The following is a 22,983-nucleotide window of genomic DNA, read 5'->3' as shown; positions in this document are numbered from 1 at the left end:
TGGAGCCGTTCTGAAGATATTGCGTTAGGTTATAGGCACAAACTAAACTGTTCATCATTTATTCTTTATGGTACGCCAGCATTCAGAACATGGAGGCCAATCACTGTCCCCCAGACATTCGCCGTTAGATTTTTTATATTTATATTTTTTAAAACAAAGCGCAGTGTGTATGACGTCATCCTAAATTTTATTCACTTTCTTAGATTTCTGATTTCTTCTTATCAATTTGTCATTACAAATTGTACATTTGTGATCCTCATTATAAGTTTGAAACTTGTACTTAAAATTGTGATTTAAAATTGTATATTTGTGAATTGTAACTGTAAATCTGTGATTCATTGTAAATTTGCAATTTATAATTGTAAACTTGTGATTAATACTCCTAGAATTAATTATTTGTAACAATTTGTACTAATAAATTTGTTTTGCCATTTGACCTAAATGTTGTAAATTTGTGATTCATACTTATACATTAGTCATTGTAACTTGTTTAGTAAAATGTTATCCTAAATTTGTGATTAACTTTCTTAAATTTTGATTTGTTCTTATAAATTTGTCATTACAAATTGTACAATTGTGATTCCTCATTATAAGTTTGAAACTTGTACTTGTAAATTTGTGATTTGTACGATTAAAATTGTGATTTAAAATTGTATATTTGTGATTTGTAATTGTAAATCTGTGATTCATTGTAAATTTGCAATTTATAATTGTAAACTTGTGATTAATACTCCTAGAATTAATTATTTGTAACAATTTGTACTAATAAATTTGTTTTGCCATTTGACCTAAATGTTGTAAATTTGTGATTCATACTTATACATTAGTCATTGTAACTTGTTTAGTAAAATGTTATCCTAAATTTGTGATTAACTTTCTTAAATTTTGATTTGTTCTTATAAATTTGTCATTACAAATTGTACAATTGTGATTCCTCATTATAAGTTTGAAACTTGTACTTGTAAATTTGTGATTTGTACGATTAAAATTGTGATTTAAAATTGTATATTTGTGATTTGTAATTGTAAAGCCGTGATTCATTGTAAATTAGCAATTTATAATTGTAAACTTGTGATTCATACTCCTGAAATTAAAGATTTGTAGCAATTTCTACCAAAAAAATGTGTTTCCTCCTTATATGTTTGCCATTTGACCTAAATGTCGTAAATTTGTGATTCATACTTATACATTAGTCATTGTAACTTGTAATTTAGTAAAATGTTATCCTAATTTTATCTTAAATTTGTGATTTATTCTTATGAATTTGTCATTACAAATTGTACATTTGTGACTATTCATTATAAGTTTAAAACTAGAATTTGTAAATTTGAAATATTTTATTGTAATAATTGTAACTCTATATTTTATTTCTAAATTCTAGACCTGCTCACTGTTCAACCATCAAAGCCACGTCTATGTATGAGTGGAAAACAAGGAACATATACAAATTTACTTACATTCATTGACTTATATAAAAAATAAAGACACATCCACGTGCATTTTATTGAAAGTTACTCTAACCCATGGAAACACCTGTTGTGAAGCTTCAGCTGTGCTGAACTGTCTCTGTTGCACTCAGAGAACCCAGCCATGTTTGCCTGCAGACAGGAGCCTGCAGAGCGGGATTTAGGGGATCTGGTCCCGGGTCTGTTAACATTACAGGGGTGTGTCTGCTAGCAGCCACAGATGCAGGTTTGTCCAAGCTTATCCTATTACCAAAAAATTAACTTCACACAGGGAACAACAGCTGGAGCAGCGAGGCAGGGCCGATCAAAGAGCGCAGCAAACAATGCCGCCTCTGAGCGTTTATCACTGCAGAAAACAAAACGGGAAAAGTTCTGCTTATTGGTCGTCGTAGCAAAACAAAGCCACACGGCGGGTTTCAAAGTCTCCTGACGAGCATGAGCCGTAAATGTTGAATGTGATTTGTTTATTCTATCCAGCACAAGTGGTTCTAATGTTATGATGTCCTGAGGGGAGTAAATTACGCTACCTTTCAAGAGTGTTTCATAAGGAGTGGGCATCAACATAGTCATGTGATACACTCCCAAGCCTGTAGCGTAAACAGCAGTCAACCCAGCAGCCCAATGTTGGAGCGGGCCGGCAGGAAAAGGGAGTTTCCTTTATTGACAGAGGTAATTAAGTGCCTGATGAGCCTCAGCGATTCAGAAGAAAACACAAAACATCCTTTAATTAGGCAAAAAGTAAAGGCTAATCTGGGAGAACACTCTCCCTCCCAGGAAGCAATTATCAGCTCAAGAAAGAACGAAAGAACGAAGCGTCCCAAAACATCATCGCTTTCATATTTCAAGAAGAAAGCTGAAGGTAAACATGCAGATACCTAAAGTTACACCACAGTAAGCAGGACATAAAAGCTCTGCTAAGGTAACCTAAAAACACGGAGGTCTGTCTGTGAAGCAGCAGCTTAGACCTGCCAAGGACCAACCTTTCCAGCTATCTGATGTGTGTTTGTGTATGAGGGCGTATCTTGTCTGTCTAGATCTTGGTTCTTTCTGGATCACCGCAGTTAAACAAAGGAAGAAAGGAGGGATGTAGAGCTGAAGCCAAGGAGCTCATTGATGAAAGGACGGCAAAAAAAATGCCCGTCGATCGACCTTATCGGTCCGACCCACATTTTCCAGCTCGATAGGGAAGCTACCTGGAGCCTTTCCCCTGAACCACGATGCTTATCAGTCTGCACTCAGCTAAATGTCAGATGGCAAATAAAACCAAAGGAAGACGAGAGAAAAGAGTTCAAAGTGAGATGAGACGTTTGGATAAAAATCTTTGCAGTTATGGAGTGAATTGTGTTCCAGAACTGCAAGAAAAAACTTCCATTTGTAGATAAAAATAGAGTAAATGTTCAGAACTTGGAAAACTTCTGGAAAGTTTTTGAGGGTAAATTTGCTATTTCCTCAGATTTGATTGTTCCAATAAAATATTTTCAATTGTTTCTTTTTTGCATTTCATTTTGACATTTTTAACAGCATTTAAATTTCTAATTTTATTTTATTTTTACTTCCACGGCAGATTTTCCTCTGAAGTGAGGGGTGAAGACACATTTCTATAGATCTGCATTCATGTTAGCAACACATTTTGATTGGTCGACGTGAGCATCAGGAGCACATGTTTTTTATTGGGCTGAAAGTGAACAGAATATGATCTGATGAATGCAATTTGAAAAGAAAGCAATTTAAAATACGCAATCTGAAAAGGAGACATTTCAAAAAATTTAAAATTTGCACAAAAAATGTAAAAAAAAAAATTATAATTTGACAACGTAGGATAAAAAGAGAAAAAAAATTGGTCTAAAGAAACAAAATATAAAATATAAATTAAGAGGAAAGTTAGTCTCAAAACTAGCTTTTTTTTTAATTAGGAGGGTTTTTCAAAATTTTTGATTTGCCTTTTTTCAAAATTTCATTTTACAAAACATATTTTTTGCTTGTAATCAAACAATAATGAGACAAAATAAATGTGCATGCAGGCTTGCTGTGTTATCTTTTCTCTTTGATGAAGTGTAAGCCGGGCACACTGTACGATTTTTTTGCCCTTTTCGGGCCAATTTCCCAGTTCTTCTTCTTCCTCTGAGACGAAAACACAGAAGCATGGCGGGGGTGCGAGTAGAATGGAGTTCTTTCAGTAAAATTGACAGACAGTAGTAGCCACGTTTGCTCAGCCATGTCTTTGTCTAAATACGTCGTCGCCTTTTCTTTCTAGATCACAAAATTGCACAAATATCCAAGGCAGCGCATTTCTCTCTAGTGCGCTTTATATTCTTCTTCTACTCATTTGGCTTCCAGATAGACGAGTCCGAGTAGCGCCGTCTCACTGCGGAGCTGAGTCCGACGTGGTTTTTAGACGTTCAGTATGAGCAGTTAGATCGCGTCAGAGCGCCGGGTCACACAGTGTAAGAACAAACATCGTGAGCCGCAAACTTTTAAACCCTGCGGTTTCGTTGTACAGTGTGAGCTGTAGCTACATGCTACGACTAAAATTAACGCACAGTGTAGGTCCGGCTTTACTCAATTTTGTTCTGTAATAAACCACACAGGTCTTCACAGAACAACAGAATTTATAATAAGCTATTGAATACAGGGTGGTTATATTTATTGGCGACATGTCTTTTGATGTAAACTGGTTGCAATGAATTGTTGGGCCTCAGCCTGGCAAACCAATGACGTGATTATATGACGTATACAAAGCGTATCCGTCAGGTAAACAGCCGGTAGAGCTCGATTTAAAAGGCGGGTCAGCATCATCGGGTTACAACCAATCAGATAACTATGGATGTGATACAAAAAATACAAGAGACACGCTCTGTTTTTGTAATTTTGTATTCCGTGAAACATGTCAAGCCAAAAATAGCAAATAGGTCCTTTTAAAAAGAAAGGACCCTGAAGCTGGCCGTTGTTGAGGTTTCAAAGTTAGATCAATCTAACGTAACACATAAGGGCATTACTAAAACATCGCTCCATTGCGAATGCCATCTTGCTGTCATGTAACCGGAAAAAACAGGAAGTCGTTCAGAGTGGCGCATCATAAAGTCCCGCCCCCAACGCTGCGACTGGTCCAGTTAGATTCAACACTGAGTTACGCTTTAGTGTGGCTAGCTGGGGGTGGTAGGGAGTAAAATGGGCTAAATAAAAATACATTTAAAATCTTCTTTAGGTTTTTGTTATTAAATATATCGTAAAGCATACTGATCTACCATAAAAGCATCGGGGTGGCAAATACTTCTAAAAGCCTTTATATATTTTATAATTATGCTGAAACTGCTTTTTAATTTTTCATGGATTTCAGGCAAATGCAGAGCAGAAGCCCTAAATGTAGGATTCCATGAGTTCACTGATCAGCCCTCTGCTGATGTGCATGTGGTTCTACTCCTTTAAGCTCCCCATAAATGGACTTATAATGGACTCGCAATCCTCGTATCCAGTGGAGCATTGTGGGATAGTGATGTGCTGCGTGTCTACCTACCATCTTTATCTTTTAATGTGCTTTAATCAAGAAACATACAAGCAATCATTTGTGTACATACTGGAGGCAATCTGTTGTAGTATTTGTGGGTCTGCACAGTTGGCTGCATCAGGTTTTGCCCAGATAGAACTGCTGCAGGTGCTTCAGATACGTCTTTTAAAAGCAAGAGTTTTAAGCTAAATTTTGATCTTTTTGTTTTGTGCTAATGTTTCATTAAAGTTTGAATATTTCAGCTACAACGACCAGCTAAGCCTGAGGAGAACACTTAAGCAGACGACGGTGTGGCAATCTTCTTGCTTTGGTTCTAAAGTGAAGTTAGAGTCCTGCTGAGTGAAGCGGAGAGCAAACTGCCTCGGCTTTGACTGTGTGTGTTTTGTTTAGTATGTGAGCTCGGCTTAGATCAGTTCTCACCAGTTGTTTGTGCCTGTTGAACTCCTCCAGCTAGTCCCTGATATCTGTGAATTCCAGCTGATAAAGCAATCATCTGCTCTGCCTCACCCTGATCAGGGTCTGCGGCCGCATCTGATGTCTGTAGTACTGATTAGAGAAAGAGGAACGATTTGAGATATCTCTGACATGGTGTGTTTATCAGTCCTCCACCCTCAGGGGCTCTGCTTTGAAAAGCTCATTTTTGCACCGCACTTTGCAGCAATCAAACAATCACCAAGCTAGTACATGAGACTATGGCTCACCAGCATGGAGCAATATTCTACTTATAATGCAGAAAATATGTAATAACACAATAGTCTGATTTTCACAATGAGGGAAACAGTTTGCCTGATCAAACAGTACAAACATGATCTAAAAATTACTATATTTCTCTTACAATTATTGTATTTGCCCTAAATTTGAGCTGAAAAATCGTTTTTTCACCAATTGAGAAAACTCAATCATGTCCAAATAAAAGATCCCTGAAGGATGAAATATGAATGTTATGTCTCTCTTTTTCAATAAAACTCACTTTCATTCTCTGAAACACTGAAACTGATTTGTTGTTCTTTTAAGGAAACCACAGATTTGTGAAGCTACAGCTTTCGCGGTAACCTTCCGTGGCCTATTTATAGATGATGCTTTCGAATCGGGTCCATCCTGCTCTACCTTCAAAAAATGCGTAAAAGAGAGGAAAGGGGTTTCTGTTCCTCTTGTTCAGGGCTGCTAAAGACGAAGACGACACCCCTTCTTATTTCAGACAAATGCAAATGACCGAAGGAAGAGATAAAACAAAACGTCTAGACATGATTGTGCCTAGAGGCTTTATAAAAACAGATACTAAAAGAGAGTAAAACGTTAAAATGGGCTAACACTTAAAGACGGCCAGCTTTACACGGTCAGATAACGCAATAAAAAAAAAGAAAGCGTAAGTTTGTGAATTCGCAAATGTAAGTAGACAAATCTGTATTAATTCATCAATATAAAAGCGAACATACATGTGACATGTGTATGAATACAAGTTTAGAAGTTACACCTTTGCAAAAATACGTGCGTAAGTCTAAAATTTGCGAACATGATGAACCTGTTACTCTCTGTACCAGTTGTCGGTGTTCTGTCAGATCAGCATACCCATAGTAATATGCATGCAGAAAGAAACATTCAAACAACTTCTGTTACATTTGCATTTCAGCCTGACAAGATCAGCGTACACTTAACCATTGCACGACAATCAGACAGGTTAGCTGCTACGTCAGCGAACAAAGAAAGCTAGGCTGCCTGTGTTTAAAACAGTTTAGCTTTAAAGTTGTAGGGAAGTAATATCTAAATGTCTAATCACTCTGGCTTAAACATGTAAATAAATGTACTCTTTATCAGATGATATTGTCCCAAAAGTTAGAAAATTTCTATTTACAAAAGCAAAATCCTGTCTTAAAATCTTTTTTTTTCTTCATTATTTTATGCAGACCACATAGTTATACGTCAGCCTGTACACCTAAATTCGGCCAATCATATATCAAAGGTTATCTGTCAATCACATTTTTACGGTCAAAGCATATTGATTCATATGTCGCAGCTAATATACGCAACGGTTGAAATCAGAATCCTTTCCTTTCCCATTGAGTTGCGTCCCAGTGTTCACGGGGATGGACGTCTGTGTCTTCGGCAGGCGTAGAGCTAACAGAACTGGCAGCGTTGCGAGGCAAGGGCTCAAACATGTACGGCTGGAAGCCTTCTACACCAAACCAAGCTTCTGCCGCCCTGGCGTCCTCTTCCACAACATCTTCGTCCCCGCTTTCCTCCTCTAAAGAAAAAATGGATGACGGAGGAGACTCATCCACGACCTCCGACACTAAACTCTCCTCCTCTTGCATGTTTCCGCTGTCCTTAGCGTTCCTTGACAGTGTTGTTTCTAAGTCACCAATAGGGGGTTTTCAGGTGACGTCACACTCATGTGACTACTCAGCGCGTCCGCCATATTGGGTGGCAGCCTTAGGCAGTATTGACAGTGAAAAATGGTGAAAACGTGTTTAATTGTTGGTTGCACGGCCCGTGGAGGTGGAGATCAACGCTCTTTCTATCGCATACCAGCCGTAAATGTGAATCAATGTGAAAAAACAAAACAGCTATCTGAACAACGCCGTCACCTATGGATGACACGGATATCCAGGTCCGATTTGGACGGTGTTAAGCTGGAATACGCCAGAGTCTGCAGTGCTCACTTTGTCACAGGTAATTAACTGTCAAGCATTTAAAACATGTAAGAATATATTAAATATAGGGCTTGGGCGTCATGACGTATTACTTGGCCGCAATGTTGACTGCCTCCGCCGCCGCTACTCAGACTACTGCCTATGACTACCGCATACTGGACTCCCTCTCTCAGCCGTGTTTTAATTTGATTAATTTCACCTTAACTTCATTTCATCCAGCGGGAAAAGGCTCAAATATGTGAGAAACCCGGAGGGTTTAGGGAGGTTTGGCAGTTAACGTTACTAACCAAACCTTTGAAACACATAGCAGCTAGTTAAAAGTACATTACATGCCTGAGTGGTTGTTAGCACTAACGGTTAGCACTGTTTGCTGGCTTTATGAGCTGCATCTCCTGAACTCATCCATTCTTAAACTGCACATGAGACTCCAAGGACTTGTAGCTTTGGAACTGTTCGCGCACCGCCGGCCGTTAGCCACCTAGCATAGCGAGCCCTGCGTCGGATTGTTTACATTTTTACCATCTTATTAAAACTCACCCGTCCACGTATGATGGCGATTTCCTTCATTTACATCACTTCAACATCTCATACCCAACCAGATGTGAACTGGTTGTGAGCCTCTAGACCCTTGTACGCTCTCATTTCCTCAAGAGTGTGCAGAGGGTTTTCACTGAACACCGGGTAATGAACTATGTCACCATGCTCTACATTTGGCCAATCATCTGGATTAGTGCTAAACAAGGCACCGTGGAGGGCATAGGGGTCCATATGGTCGATCACGGAACATTTCCTCAGATATGTTCCATGATCTGGTGGCTCTAGCGTGCTGGCGTACTTATCCATTCGCGACATGATATATACGATATATGATAATATGCCACCCAAGATGGCGGACCGGAAGCTGGCCAGTGACGTCACTGAAAACCCCCTATTTAGTGCTACTCGGTCCCAATGGAATTTCCCATTGGGAACCTGCTAGCACTAAGTTGCTAACTGGTTAGCAAGATGCTTCCGAAAACCCGGTCGCAACCAAACTTGCTTGCGAAGCTCCCGCCACAATAATCCCGCTTCCTTGATAAACGACCAATCACATTAACTTTATTCTGTCGTGTAAAGTCGTGCACCACTCGGGAGAATTCGGAAACCGTTGGAACAGCCGCTTCCCTACGACTTTAAATTCTGTTTACCTCAGACTAAAACTTTTTGTTTATTACTTCAAGCATTAAAAAAAATAGCCTAACTGACTCTTGCAATGCTTTAATGGTGTGTTTGTGTGTTTACCTTCAACTAAAACTTTTTGTTTAACATATCACACACTAATAGTGTCAGATGTATGCAAATCTGACATATTCCATATGCGTATTGACTATGGGTATGCTGGAAGTTTATAGGCTGCCTGAGCACTTTGGGTAACCTGAAGTAGGCAGAAGTAAGATGCTTCTTCCTTCCCTTTTCAGACTGTATCTATGTAAATCTTTTATATTGTTTGTTGCAGGTGGGGCTTATATTACAATCTATTGTTTACAAGTTTGAAATAAATGAATAGATGAAGACTAGGCTCTAACAGTGAGCCTCTATCTAATAAATTAATATTAACTAACGCTCACCGAGGCAGAGATGATACTTTAACTTTTGCAGCCAAATGATGCTTTGGTTTTGAACCATCCTGCTGACAAAAATATTATACTCCTCCTTTCATCTGCTGTTTGGAGTAGAGGGATAAAATAGCATGCTTTAATTGTCAGCGAACCTTGAGGTTTTGTCCAAAACACACTAATTTTTTATGAGATATGGGACACAATCAACATACACTATATTGCCAAAAGTATTTGCTCACCTGCCTTGACTCACATATGAGCTTAAGTGACATCCCGTTCCTAATCCATAGGGTTCAATATGACGTCGGTCCACCCTTTGCAGCTAGAACAGCTTCAACTCTTCTGGGAAGGCTGTCCACAAGGTTTAGGAGTGTGTTTATGGGAATTTTTGACCATTCTTCCAGAAGCGCATTTGTGAGGTTGCACACTGATGTTGGACGAGAAGGCCTGGCTCTCAGTCTCCGCTCTAATTCATCCCAAAGGTGTTCTATCGGGTTGAGGTCAGGACTCTGTGCAGGCCAGTCAAGTTCATCCACACCAGACTCTGTCATCCATGTCTTTATGGACCTTGCTTTGTGCACTGGTGCACAGTCATGTTGGAAGAGGAAGGGGCCAGCTCCAAACTGTTCCCACAAAGTTGGGAGCATGGAATTGTCCAAAATGTCTTGGGATGCTGAAGCATTCAGAGTTCCTTTCACTGGAACTAAGGGGCCAAGCCCAGCTCCTGAAAAACAACCCCACACCATAATCCCCCCTCCAACAAACTTTACACTTGGCACAATGCAGTCAGACAAGTACCGTTCTCCTGGCAACCGCCAAACCCAGACCCGTCCATCAGATTGCCAGATGGAGAAGCGCGATTCGTCACTCCAGAGAACGCGTCTCCACTGCTCTAGAGTCCAGTGGCGGCGTGCTTTACACCACCGCATCCGACGCTTTGCATTGCACTTGGTGATGTATGGCTTGGATGCAGCTGCTCGACCATGGAAACCCATTCCATGAAGCTCTCTGCGCACTGTTCTTGAGCTAATCTGAAGGCCACATGAAGTTTGGAGGTCTGTAGTGATTGACTCTGCAGAAAGTTGGCGACCTCTTCGCACTATGCGCGTCAGCATCCGCTGACCCCGCTCCGTCAGTTTACGTGGCCTACCACTTCGTGGCTGAGTTGCTGTCGTTCCCAAACACTTCCATTTTCTTATAATACAGCTGACAGTTGACTGTGGAATATTTAGGAGCGAGGAAATTTCACGACTGGATTTGTTGCACAGGTGGCATCCTATCACAGTTCCACGCTGGAATTCACTGAGCTCCTGAGAGCGACCCATTCTTTCACAAATGTTTGTAAAAACAGTCTGCATGCCTAGGTGCTTGAATTTATACACCTGTGGCCATGGAAGTGATTGGAACACCTGATTCCAATAATTTGGATGGGTGAGCAAATACTTTTGGCAATATAGTGTATGTGGGGTTTTCTTGTATCCTTGTCTTGAAACTGTATTTCAACCCCCATGACACAGACTCTCTCCAGCAGTTACCTCCATTAACAGCTTACTTCCTGCCGCCCCATCTAAAATCACATTTCACTACATCAAAATTAAGTGACTGAAACGAACCAAAGTGAATTTTTTATTTATTTCTAATTTAAACTGTTAAATTGGTGATTTATAATCGTAAATTTGCAATTTGTACTCAGACTTTTGATATTTGTAGAAGCGGAGTTGTGACTTTTTTGCTTGTAGGTTTGCAATTTGTACTCATAGATGTGTGAATTATACTCATAAATACGGGATTCATACTTTAATTTGCAATTTGCACGCATAAATTTATGCTTTGTGGTTATGAATTTCTGACTTCTGTTTGTAAATTTTTGATACATGCTCAAATATGAGATATGTACATTTCCACTAGTAAATTAGCAATTTTTACTCGTAATTTAACTGAATTGGTGATTTGTAGATATATAGATTTGGCATTTGTAACTGTAAATTTGGGATTTTTTAAACATTTTCAAATTGTACTTGGAAATGTGTAATTTGTGATCAGAAATGTGTGATTTGTAACTGCAATTTTGCAAAGTTGTAACTTTGTACCTACATTCATAACTTTTAATCTTGTATTTGTATCATAGTAATTAGCTTTGTTTCATTACATTACATTGGGCAAGGAAAGGCAAATTTATTTGAATAGCACAATTCAGTATAAAGACAATGCAAAGTGCTTTAAAATATAGGAAAATAAAACAGAATCAAAGCAAATAGGAAAAAAAAATTAAATGGCCACATTATTCAGTTACAAGTGATCAAATTTAAACCTGAAGACCTTAGCAGGAGTCATCTTAATAAATAAAACCCCAGAAGAAGAGAGAATGCCTGTTGCACCAAAATCTGTCCACCTTTAAATCATGCAGAATCAATCTGAGACTCTCCAAACTGGCCACCAACAACAATCGCAGCTTCTAATAAGACCCTGAGGGGAAATTAATTCCCCACCGCTGCTCCGTAGCATTACGTTCACATAATCACCTCCCGCATGTCAAACTAAATGAGTCCCTTCCCTGTTATGAACTCTCCATGTAACGGTAACACACTGACATAAATCAGCTCATAACTTAATCAACAGCCGTGTTAAGTAACAGGAACGTCTGATAAATCAGCAGCATTCAGTGCAGACCGCCATCCATTCATCTCAGCAGATTTGAAAACAAGCCCAGGAAATCCCTACAACACCTTTCAAAATATTATGATACACTTTCAATCTCTGGATCTCATTTCAGTCACTGCGGTCCTTCTAAACGTAACTCAGCCCAGACCATGGCACATGCACGGGGGCTGCTACCGTCTCCTGCTGCACCTCCTGATGTAGTGCTTCTCTAACCAGAGCCAGAAAAACGTTAACTGAGTCAGGTCCATCTGTGAAGTTCACATTCTGCCTGGGTTCACTGGTGCAGGCAGGAAATAACTCATTGCTCGCATGCCTTTAGAGAAAGCAAAGACGAGCCATGAGTTTCACACTTTGGATGTGACACCAAGCAGGCCTCACACACTGCAGCAGGATGGGTGTAAAGACATGCGTCTGAAATACACCATGCATTCTCTCTTTTCCTTATTAGCCCATGCAAACAGTGTGGAAAAAAGCAGATTTTCTTCCATATCTTGTTAAGACAGCTTTGCAGACACCACGTATGAGTCAGCGGGGCAGTTTGTTGTCTCTAGGAGCACCTTGCTGCAGACAGCCGACACTCAGCCACAAGCACCTGCTGTGCTGCGGGCCATCATTCAAAACACACAAACACAGGCGGCTCCGTGGCCAAGTCACCGCTTCCTCTCCCGTCGGCAGACACGAGGAGGAGAGAGCAGAGAAATATCTCCTTCAGTTGCACATCTGACCACGCACCTCTTGGTTAGGTTGAGAAAGAAGTAAAGGATTAACGTGCTGAAGGCAAAGAGCATTTAATCAAACCTTATCATGAGATGATACCCACCAAAGTAAAAACGAGAAAAGCTTTCAACGTAACCGGGGAAAGACCCAAACCGCTACAGACTGATTAATGGTGCAGAAACCAACGGTTTGTTGATAAGGATAGGTTGGTTATACGCTGGACCCTGAATGTTTGGAATCAGCCAGATAAAAACGGAAAATGCGGTTTGATGCTTTCGTCCAATCTCATCTGCTGGGGCTCACGGTTCAGGAAATGTTGTTTATTCTGTTTTTAAACCACAGCCAGTTACCTCTACAGGGAATACACTGACTGACTCATTTTGGTTATGCTACTGTAATCCTGCTCAATATGCTAACCATGCTAGTCACTACATAACATGCTTAAGAACAAGAAAAGAGAATCAACTTTGTTATGAAGTGTTCATTTTGTAATATAAGTAAAAGTTTGTGGCTGAACCGCCTTTGATTGGCTACTTTTCAGGAAATTAGACATCTTGAGTCAGGCGGTTTTTTTCATTTTCGTGGCTAATGACGTTAGCAGAGCATCTTTAGCCTAATAGCTATTCTCTAGAAAAGCTACACATTGCTTTAGTGAGGTTATTCACAATGAAGGCCCCAGAGCAGGCTTTTGTCATTTGTGCAGGGAAATTCCTCTCAGATTAGACGGACAGCATGTACCAAAACTCTCCTTATTCAGCCGTCTTTGAAACGAGCTGTTTTGGCTTTCCACTCCCCCTCCTTCCAAAGTCAGAGTTCGTAAAGATAGCGCAAGATGCCAGAAACATTGTCGCTAAATCTAGCATCTTTTCAGACCCCATTGCGTCTTTATTTCACCGCCTAGCACCAAATCTAGTGACTTTTTTCTGTGTTAATAGAGATTTTGGCGACAATGAAGCATCGAACTCTGTCCTCCTGAGCGAGTGGATCTTAAGCCTGCCTCCCTCTGTCTCTCACTGTCCACTGTTGTCATGCAGAGCAGGCTTCCTGTGCTGCAGCAGAGACTAAAGTTTATGGTTGAACACAGGGCATTACATTTAAAGTCAGTTTGCAGCTTCTGTTAAGCATTTCTTGTTTTTGTGTCCAGCTTTGTATTTTTAAATTGTCCATTGATGACAGAAATGCTGTTGGATATGAAGTCAGACTTTAACCCTTGAAGGGAACCACTTGTCGCCACCTGATCCGTCCTGGAAGCTTGATCTGTCCTGTGCGAACAGAATAATAAGATCCCGATCGCATAAAAACTACGTAATAATGGTACTGAAAATACTTATCTATATACTTAAAACATTAAAGAATGCTAAACTACACTGTATAGAAACTATTGAAGACTTTTCTGGAAGAAATGGATACGTGTTACATTCTGTCCATTGTTGGGAGCTGGAGAAAATCCCATCTTTCTCCAGCAGAGTCCGCCGTGGATCCTCTGAGGGAGCCTCCTGCACAGCTGCAGCTCGTCAAGATCATCAGAGGATCCACTACATAAGCTGTCTTCAGACCTTGCCTCAACGCCGCAGTGTTGTTCCAGTTGGTCAGCGCTAAAGCCTAGATCCTCAGTGAATCTCCATGACTTTGAATCCAGTCTGGATTCTAACTACTGTCTCTGTTTTCCAGGAAACCTGTGCCTCCTCTGTGAAAGCTCTGGAAGAGCTAACCTGCCGAGCCGACCCTCTGAGCCAAACCCTGAAGACTCACAGAGAACCCCCAAGCAGCTCAGGACTAGAGCTGGGAAATCTAAGCCAAGGTCTGTTCAAGCTAAGACGTGAGACGCCGAAGCAGCAAACGGGCTCTGCTGACAAACTCTTCTCCAGAACCAACAGTGACTCTCCCAAAGTAAACCTCAAGAACCCTCAAGGTACAAACAGTGAACCTGTGGAGATCAAACCCTGTCAGCAGTCACTAACTGTGCTGTCTCTCACGCAGACTCCGGTGAACCAGTATCCAGGCCCGAACCAGAATCAGTACATTCAGTGTGTTTTGTGCTTAAATAAACTGTTCAACTTTTCATCCTTGTGTCCCTCAGTGCTGTTCTGCATAACTGGGTCTCCTTTAGAGAACCCATCATGACATCCATTGTATTACGTGACATGATCAACGGATCTGTTCAGAGCAGTCACAATAACATTCAGCAGGCTATTTAAGGATTTTTTTTGTTTTTAGAGAATGCAATATTTACACAAATACAAATATATTCAAAAGGAACCCCCCGCTGGAAGAGACAAAAAAAATTTAAAAAGTACGAAAAAAAATGATTGCCTACCCGGAAGTTATTCTGTTTGCGCATGTGCAGGATGCACCGTGCATTGGGTAGTGACACCGCTATTAGCCTGAAGATGCTGCCGTTACTTAACCTGACTCCATCAGATGGATTTGCTCCGCATATCCATCTGGAAACCTTCCGTTGAAGTAATTTTGGGAAGGGGCGAAAATACTGGTTAGCTGATTGGCCTATGTTGGTGATAGATGGGCCAAATAAACCAATCAGATCAACGAAGCATATGACGTACTAACAGAGCGACGACGAAAACACAACCACAAGCCAGGCTACTCTTTCCGAAACCAGTCGGGAGAAGAGCAAAAACATCTTTTCCTCTGAGAACAGCGTGTCCTGGAACCTGGAATGGATTGTAAACAGCTGATGGTGCAAATTGCTCTGAGATGCACCTGAAAACTCTTTCACGATGTAATCCACTGATATCAGGAATAACAGTTTACTCCCAGCTGTCGGGGCTAAATAATGGAGAACAAAGTGATTGTTTTAATTCAGCCTTTTAAGTTTTTTGGCCGAGGATGTTTGAGGTCCCTTTAATCTCCTTATCTCTTTTTATTTACCTATAATTCCTTTAATCTACTTTAACGATCTCTTCTTCCTGTCATGAAAGATCAGGGCAAGATTACGCCGTTAAGGGCCGAACTGAACTCCAGCACACTTCAGCTGAAAAAAGTCCAGAAAAGTCAATACTGAGCCCACAGCTCAGGTGGACCTGAGTGGGAAGAGGCAGAGATTGTCCTTCACAGGGTCTTATCTAATCAAAAGCAAATATCTTAAGTACTACGATGAGCTTCGCTGCAGTCCACTAATCTCAGCTGATGCCAGACTGACCTTCTGCCATGAAGGATGGAGGCAGCGTCAGCTGCACTGAAGGGCCTCTAGACTCTGAGAGTGAAACATCTAATGCAGAGTAATGATGTTATGGATAAAAATGTACTATTTAACACTTTTTTACTGCTTTAATTTGGGTTTATTAAAAAAAGCTCTCTAGATGGAATTTAAAAATGTTTCACATTTTATTAATCTTTTCTTGTATTCAGTAACCTCATAGGTTCTTGGTTTTTTATATCATATAAATACAATTTAAAATGTTGTTTTTTTTTAGTTTATTTAGTCAGTATCTAGTACAGCTGGCACAACATTATTCCCATGTAATAATGTACTTTTTCTTTAACTTAACTACATATTAGAAAAGAATATTTAGCTTTTCATGTTATGGAAAAATCCTTTAATATAAGATAAATTATAATGGCCTCACTTTGGATTCATTCACCAACAGATCAGTTACTTCCCCAGATATCAGTTTCCTTACAAAGGAAGAGTCATGTGAACTGTAAAGCGCCTTGAGATGACGTGTGTTGTGAATGGGCGCTATATAAATAACTGAATTGAAGTGAAAATCGAATCATCTAATAACACAGCTACATCTCTTAGCAGGGCTAATTGAAAATCCTTTGTAATCACCGTTTGTACTCGTTAACATTTTACAAACACCTATTATGTTGTAAAACGGCTCAGGGTGGGTGCACAAAGTGTTTTGCTCCCACAGAGACCTCATATTTGCACAGTGAAGCAGTTTTTTTCCTGTATCACACCTTAGCAGAGCAGGTAGCAGACAGAGAAGAAGAGTTGACAAACTGCAAGCCTACGCATGCTGCGCTACACACTGTGTTAAAACTCCAGACGTGAGAGTTCTTCACACATGATTCATGCTATCCAGCAACAGGATCTGCTGCATAACACCTTATGGCAGGAGATGGGATGAGATGGAAGTGTGAAGAGGTGCAGTGAAGAGAACTGGACAAACAAACAATTCTAACTGCTTTGCATTAAGAAAGAAACAGCCCATCTGTGTTAACCTGTGAAGAAGTCACAGCAGTACAACAAAATGTAAAGGGTGTGTGGATTTTCTCACAAACCGGTCATGAGAGGTGGACCTTTTGTCAGACACTCGATAGATGAATAAAAAGGTGGAGTTAAAAAGGTGAAATCAGCTTGTAAATGTAATTCTCTCATCATAAGATCAGACTTTTTACTCTTCTATTAAAATGTAGGTTCATTTTTCTTTTTTTGGGTGTATGTATGACTCACTCTTGCTGGAGCGCTGTCTGGGCCCCCGGCGGCATGTCTTCTCAGGTTGATGACGTGCACCTCCTCAGGCAGGCTCATGGTGCCGTTAGTTGCACAGCCTGACAGGATAGCGTAGCTCTGCACCACGGCTTGCACCGGGTGACCTGCCCCGACCGGCAGCAGCTCACACGGAACGCGCGACACTGGCCCTTCAGAGAGACAACAACCAATTAAGTTTATAGCAATTTATGACATTTATGAGAGAGAAAAAAAGGTAAAAAATAAAAAATAAACAAAACTACTCATACAACTAGGAGTTTCTCCATTTTTTCCGACAAAAATAGAAAAAATCCTAATTTAGATAAGTAATTTTTTCTTGAATTGAGGAGCTAAAAGAGACATTTTTCCAATGGAACGAGACAGTTTTCATTTAAAATAAGAAAAAACAATAGCATTGTCTTATTTCAAGTGCACGTTATCTAATTATCTTATTTTAAATATAAAAATACTAATTCCTTTGGTAAACTATCTCATTCACCTACTCAAATTAAGTGTAAATACACTTAATATAAGACATTTTTACTTATTTCTAGATCGTTTTTCCAGTGCATCCACCAACTTTGATGTGTTTTACAAAGAATAAACCAGCTTAGAAAAGTGCATAATTAGTAGCAGAAGGATCATATGGTTTTCAGTTTGTTTTTGTTTTTTTCCAAACAAAGTTTAGAAAAGCAAGAGGTGCAATTATCGTGATTTGGGGTTCTTTGACTTTTTGTGTGTTCGTTTTCTGTTTCTCTCTGTTATTTGGTTTTGTTTTACTTTCTGAGTTCATCGTTTGCTTGTTTTAGTTTAACTCTTTACTTGAGTTTTTCAGTTATGCCTTCAGCTTGTTAAGATACTAGTGTTAGTTTTTTCTGTTTGGGTTTTGCCGTACCGGTTCATTTCTCCATAGGTGTATTTTTTTACACTTTCTAGTTTATTCTTCAGTCTTTCTTCTCCAATTTCTCTGAAGTTCCATCATGTCATCTTTCATTTGTTAGGATCTTTTGTTGCAGTTCTGCTCCATTTCAGTTGTTTTCTTTCTTTTTTTGTCTGTATAATCAGTCAGATCATGTAAAGCTGCTGTCATTCCTGTTTTTTCTGCAACATTCAGTTCACATACTAACCAGCCTTTGTTCTGCCCTGTCAACTCCTACTTATACCTGTCAGTTTGATTTCCACCTTCAAAGTTGAATCCTTTTTACCATGCCATGAGTTTTTTCCCCCACAGAGCCTTAAAATCTGTGATGTCACACGTTTCTACGGGTTGATAACAAACAAATAATAATGAGTATCTGCCATAGGGCATGGAATGCCGTGCACCTTTATAAACATTGACACCTACGCATGTTTCCGACAGCTTTTGACCTGCAGTATATAGGGATTTCATTCAGGATTACCGTGGGAGTCGATGTTGCACAAGTAGACACACTGGCTCCACTAAATAACAATAGTAAAAATCTTATATAGGACCATATAAAGCAGGGTTCTTCAACCCTGGTCCTCAAGATCTAGTGTCCTGCAGGTTTTGGATGCAACCCTGCTTTAATACAGCTGAATCAAATAACAGAATGACCTTTTTCACTTTGGCAAAGGTTTGGTAAAAAGCCATTCATGTGATTAAGCTGTGCTGATGCATCTAAAACCTGCAGGAAAGTAGGTATTGAGAACCAGGGTTGAAGAACCCTGCTTTATATGGTCCTATATAAGATTTTTACTAGGGATGAAACGGTTTATGAAAACCGTCTGAACCGTTCGGTTCGACTGTCTCGGTTCGCGTGTGTTGCGTTCGGTAGGGTTGTCACGATACTAAACTTTTCAACTCGATACCGATACTAAGGAAAATATTCGATACTCGATACCATTTTCGATACCACAAGGATAAAAACAAAGACTCCAAAATTCTACAGAAAATTTTCATTAATAAATAAATTACAATAAATAAATACAATAACGGTTGTATGCTGTGCACAATATTAAGCAAGCTTGATAAAAAACGCATAAAATTAAAATTAAGTGTTCCTTCCTTGGCTATGCTTTGCACACATAACAATGACGCTAGCCAAACTGGTTAAAAACAAAAATAATTCTCAGCAGCTGCACCTGTTACAAAAAAAAAGTCTGAAACTGAACAGTGCACAGAATTATTCAATCACACAGTGTTCTGATTGTGCATTGTCCTCTATTCTGCACTTTAGATGAATGACTGCTTAGGTGCCACTGGTGGTGGCACTGTATCGATACTTTTAAAAATGAGTATTGTATCCGGATACAACATTTTGGTATCGATACTTTTTTGAGTTTCGATACTTTTTACAACCCTAGCGTTCGGTTCATGCGCTGCTCCTTTTTCTCATTGAGGAAGCGATTACCCTCCAGAGCAGGAGGTGGCGGTACTGCGACCAAAGCCAACCACCAGTAGTAAACAAGAAGAAGAAGAAGCGAAGCAGCGTAGCCGGGTGTAGCAGAAAAAAATCAGTTGTTGTGGAGAATTGTGTGGGTATGGCGAGTGGGAAAGAACAGGAGTTGGAAGACGCTCCAGCAGCACTTTATAGGTCTGCTGTATGGGACCACTTTGCATTTAGAGTGACCTACGATGACGGCGGAAAGAAAGTTTTGGATAAAAGTGCAACAGTGTGCAAGCATTGTGCAACACGTTTTGTTTATGCTAACAGCAACATGACCAACATGTCATGCTAACCCCGAAATCCCTCATACTCCGTCAGCAACCCCCGCTGCGCTCCAGACCGGCTGCTCAAAGCAAAGCCTACAGCCTCCACTGTGGCTCCCGTCCGCTCCCCTCTGAGTTCCTTGGAGATGGTAGAGAGCATGCGCCAGATGATTAAATTCAAAGCAGCAAAAGATGCGTAAATAATCCAGGGTTTCCACGAATCATTTAAAATAATTACAATCCATTAATTTTTGTTTTGTTTTTATTAATTTCATTAATTTTTATGGGATTTCGGTGTAACAATCAATATTTACCGAACCGAACCGAAAACCATGACCATGAAACCGTGAACCGAATCAAACCGTGGATGTTGTGAATCGTTCCACCCCTAATTTTTACTATTGTTATTTAGTGGAGCCAGTGTGTCTGCTTGTGCAACATTGACTCCCTTCGCTTTTTCTTCTTGTTTACTACTGGTGGTTGGCTTTGGTCGCAGTACCGCCACCTTTTGCTCTGGAGTGTAAACGCTTCGCGTATGAGAAAAAGGAGCAGCGCATGAACCGAACGCAACACACGCGAACCGAGACAGTCGAACCGAACGGTTCAGACGGTTTTCATAAACCGTTCCATCCCTAGTAAAAATCTTATATAGACCATATAAAGCAGGGTTCTCCAACCCTGGTTCTCAAGACCTACTTTCCTGAAGGTTTTAGATGCATCAGCCCAGCTTAATCACACGAATGGCTTTTTACCAAACCTTTGCCAAACTGAAAAAGGTTTTTCTGTTATTGGATTCAGCTGTATTAAAGCAGGGATGCATCCAAAACCTGCAGGACACTAGATCTTGAGGACCAGGGTTGGAGAACCCTGCTTTATATTGTCCTATATAAGATTTTTACTATTGTTATTTAGTGGAGCCAGTGTGTCTACTTCTGCAACTTTGACTCCCACGTTAATCCTGAATGAAATCCCTATATACTGCAGGTCAATAGCTGTCGGAAACATGCGTAGGTGTCAACGTTTATAAAGGTGCACGGCATTCAGTGCCCTATGGCAGATACTCATTATTATTGGTTTGTTATTATCATCCAGGGTCCAGGGTTGGAGACCACTGATTTAAAGCATCATTCTAGAATCTGTATGATGCAGTTATTATAGTGATTTTTTCTTCACATATAGTCAACTCAAAGGCTGCTAATATCTCACAAACACATTATATAATCCTCAACTGAACGACTGCTGAGTTCTGGTTTTATATGTTTTTGTGTTAAATATTATCCGGTCTGCATTGAGGAATAACTGAGCCATCTTTCAACGTTCAGGGAGCAGTAACCTAAATGAGGACAGAGTTACATTTTATTTGTGGTCAACGTCAGCACCTGCATTACACGAAACCCCCCACTGAAGAATGAGAGCATACCACAGTTTTCCCTTCCGTTCCGTCTGTCATCTGTTCAACCCACTTTTACCAAGCCTAGGTTTTTACCAAGTCACCTAAAGGAAGAGCTGCACATAATCAGCTGCAGTGGTTGAAGTGAAGCAGCTCTGCTCTATTACAGCTCAGGTTTTCACCTCGCGGTACGCTCCACAGCCGTGTGCCAGTCCACTAACATTTCCAATGCATCACATTAAACCCGCAGAGCTTGCCAACAGCAATCTGAAGGAACATGTGGAAGAGATTAGAGTTTGAGCAAAAGACAGTTAGATGGCCATTGTAAATTTTCCCCAACTGAAAACATAGTGCCTCAGCGGTGGGATAAAACCGCTGGGGAAAAGTCTGCTTCTTTCCTTTTTTCTTTTTTAGCTCAAACACACAGTCATTGTTTTCTTTTTCTTTGCTCTCCAATAAGTCTACATAAAACAGGCATGTTTTATTGTTACCATTCTTGTCTGATGAGAAAACTATGAAACGTTTGACAGACAGTATCGAAGCTGCATTTTGTAAAGTCTTGCTTTTAATCCAAAAACCAGAAGGTCGAGGGTTAATATCGCATTAAAACTGATTAAAGGAATAGTACACCCAAAACATGATTAGCCTTCATTTTCTACTCACCCCCATGCTGAACAACACTCTGGAGTACTTTTTTGATATCTCAAATGCATCTGGAGATCTGGGAGGCTTCTTGCTGTCTGCTGACATTCAAATAATGGAGGTCTATGGCGCCCGAGACAGAAAGGTCCATAAAAGTCCACAAAAAACGTGTCAATATTCCTCCATACTGCTCGTCCAATGTATTCCAAGTGTCCTGAGTGGGTAGCGTCCATAATTTACTCGAAACAAAGTCATTTAGAATGTTTTTTAGAGCATAAACAGTAGTGTATAGGATTTCCTGAAAGCGCGTTCACGAGTCTACGGAAACCGCGGCAGACCAAACCAGATGAAAGTGCGCATTCAGCGTCTGCTCTGCCGATAATGCAAGCGTAGAAGAAGAAATGTCCTGTTTACCTGTGCAAAGAAAGAAACAACGAAAGAAAAATGTCTGAGGACTTCAGTGTTGAGGAAGAGCATGAGTTCTTTGCCGAGCTGAATGCGCACTTTCATCTGGTTTGGTCTGCCGCAGTTTCCGTAGAGTCGTGAACTTGCAGGCGCGCGCTTTCAGGAAATCCTATACACTACTGTTTATGCTCTAAAAACATTCTAAATGACTTCGTTTCGAGTAAATTCTGGACGCTACCCACTCAGGACACTTGGAATACATTGGACGAGCAGTATGGAGGAATATTGACACGTTTTTTGTGGACTTTTATGGACCTTTCTGCCTCGGGCGCCATAGACCTCCATTATTTGAATGTCAGCAGACAGCAAGTAGCCTACCAGATCTCCAGATGCATTTGAGATATCAAAAAAGTACTCCAGAGTGTTGTTCAGCATGGGGGTGAGTAGAAAATGAAGGCTAATCATGTTTTGGGTGTACTATTCCTTTAAAACACATTTGGATCCTGCAAGGAGATAAAAACAGGAGGCCCTAATGTCAAAAACCTGTGATGCATCAGTATTTCCACCCTCCTCCTGCGACCCCTCACCCTCTTCCTCCCAAAGGAGCGCAGCCCATTCCCTCCCGGAGCATGTCATCACGACTCACTCCCACAAACACATCCGAGGGCACTTCGACTCACTTTTTCCCCCCTGCTCACACGGAGAATAACAAACAACCGCCAGATAAACAAAGAAAAAAACACAGCTCCTTCTGAGCGACTTCCAAAAGATTACAGCACTGATCTGATTTTCTAATTGCTTAGAAAAACAACAGAACAAAAGATGCATGGAGAAAAAGG

The 22,983-nt window shown here is 40.4% G+C and overlaps 1 protein-coding gene across 1 annotated transcript in view; it reads right to left on the bottom strand.

Moving 5' to 3' along the window:
* tgfbr3 (transforming growth factor, beta receptor III) overlaps window positions 1-22,983 on the bottom strand; it is a 142,878-nt gene that overhangs the window by 75,764 nt on the left and 44,131 nt on the right. Inside the window, exon 3 of the mRNA XM_038273105.1 lies at window positions 17,019-17,206. Within this exon, the coding sequence (XP_038129033.1) occupies window positions 17,019-17,206 (188 nt within the window). The remainder of the gene's footprint in view (window positions 1-17,018; window positions 17,207-22,983) is intronic.

Source organism: Cyprinodon tularosa, unplaced genomic scaffold, assembly GCF_016077235.1.
Source record: "Cyprinodon tularosa strain WSP-4 unplaced genomic scaffold, ASM1607723v1 ctg858, whole genome shotgun sequence".
NCBI classification, from domain to species: domain Eukaryota; kingdom Metazoa; phylum Chordata; class Actinopteri; order Cyprinodontiformes; family Cyprinodontidae; genus Cyprinodon; species Cyprinodon tularosa.
This window is presented reverse-complemented; position numbering and strand designations above follow the sequence as displayed.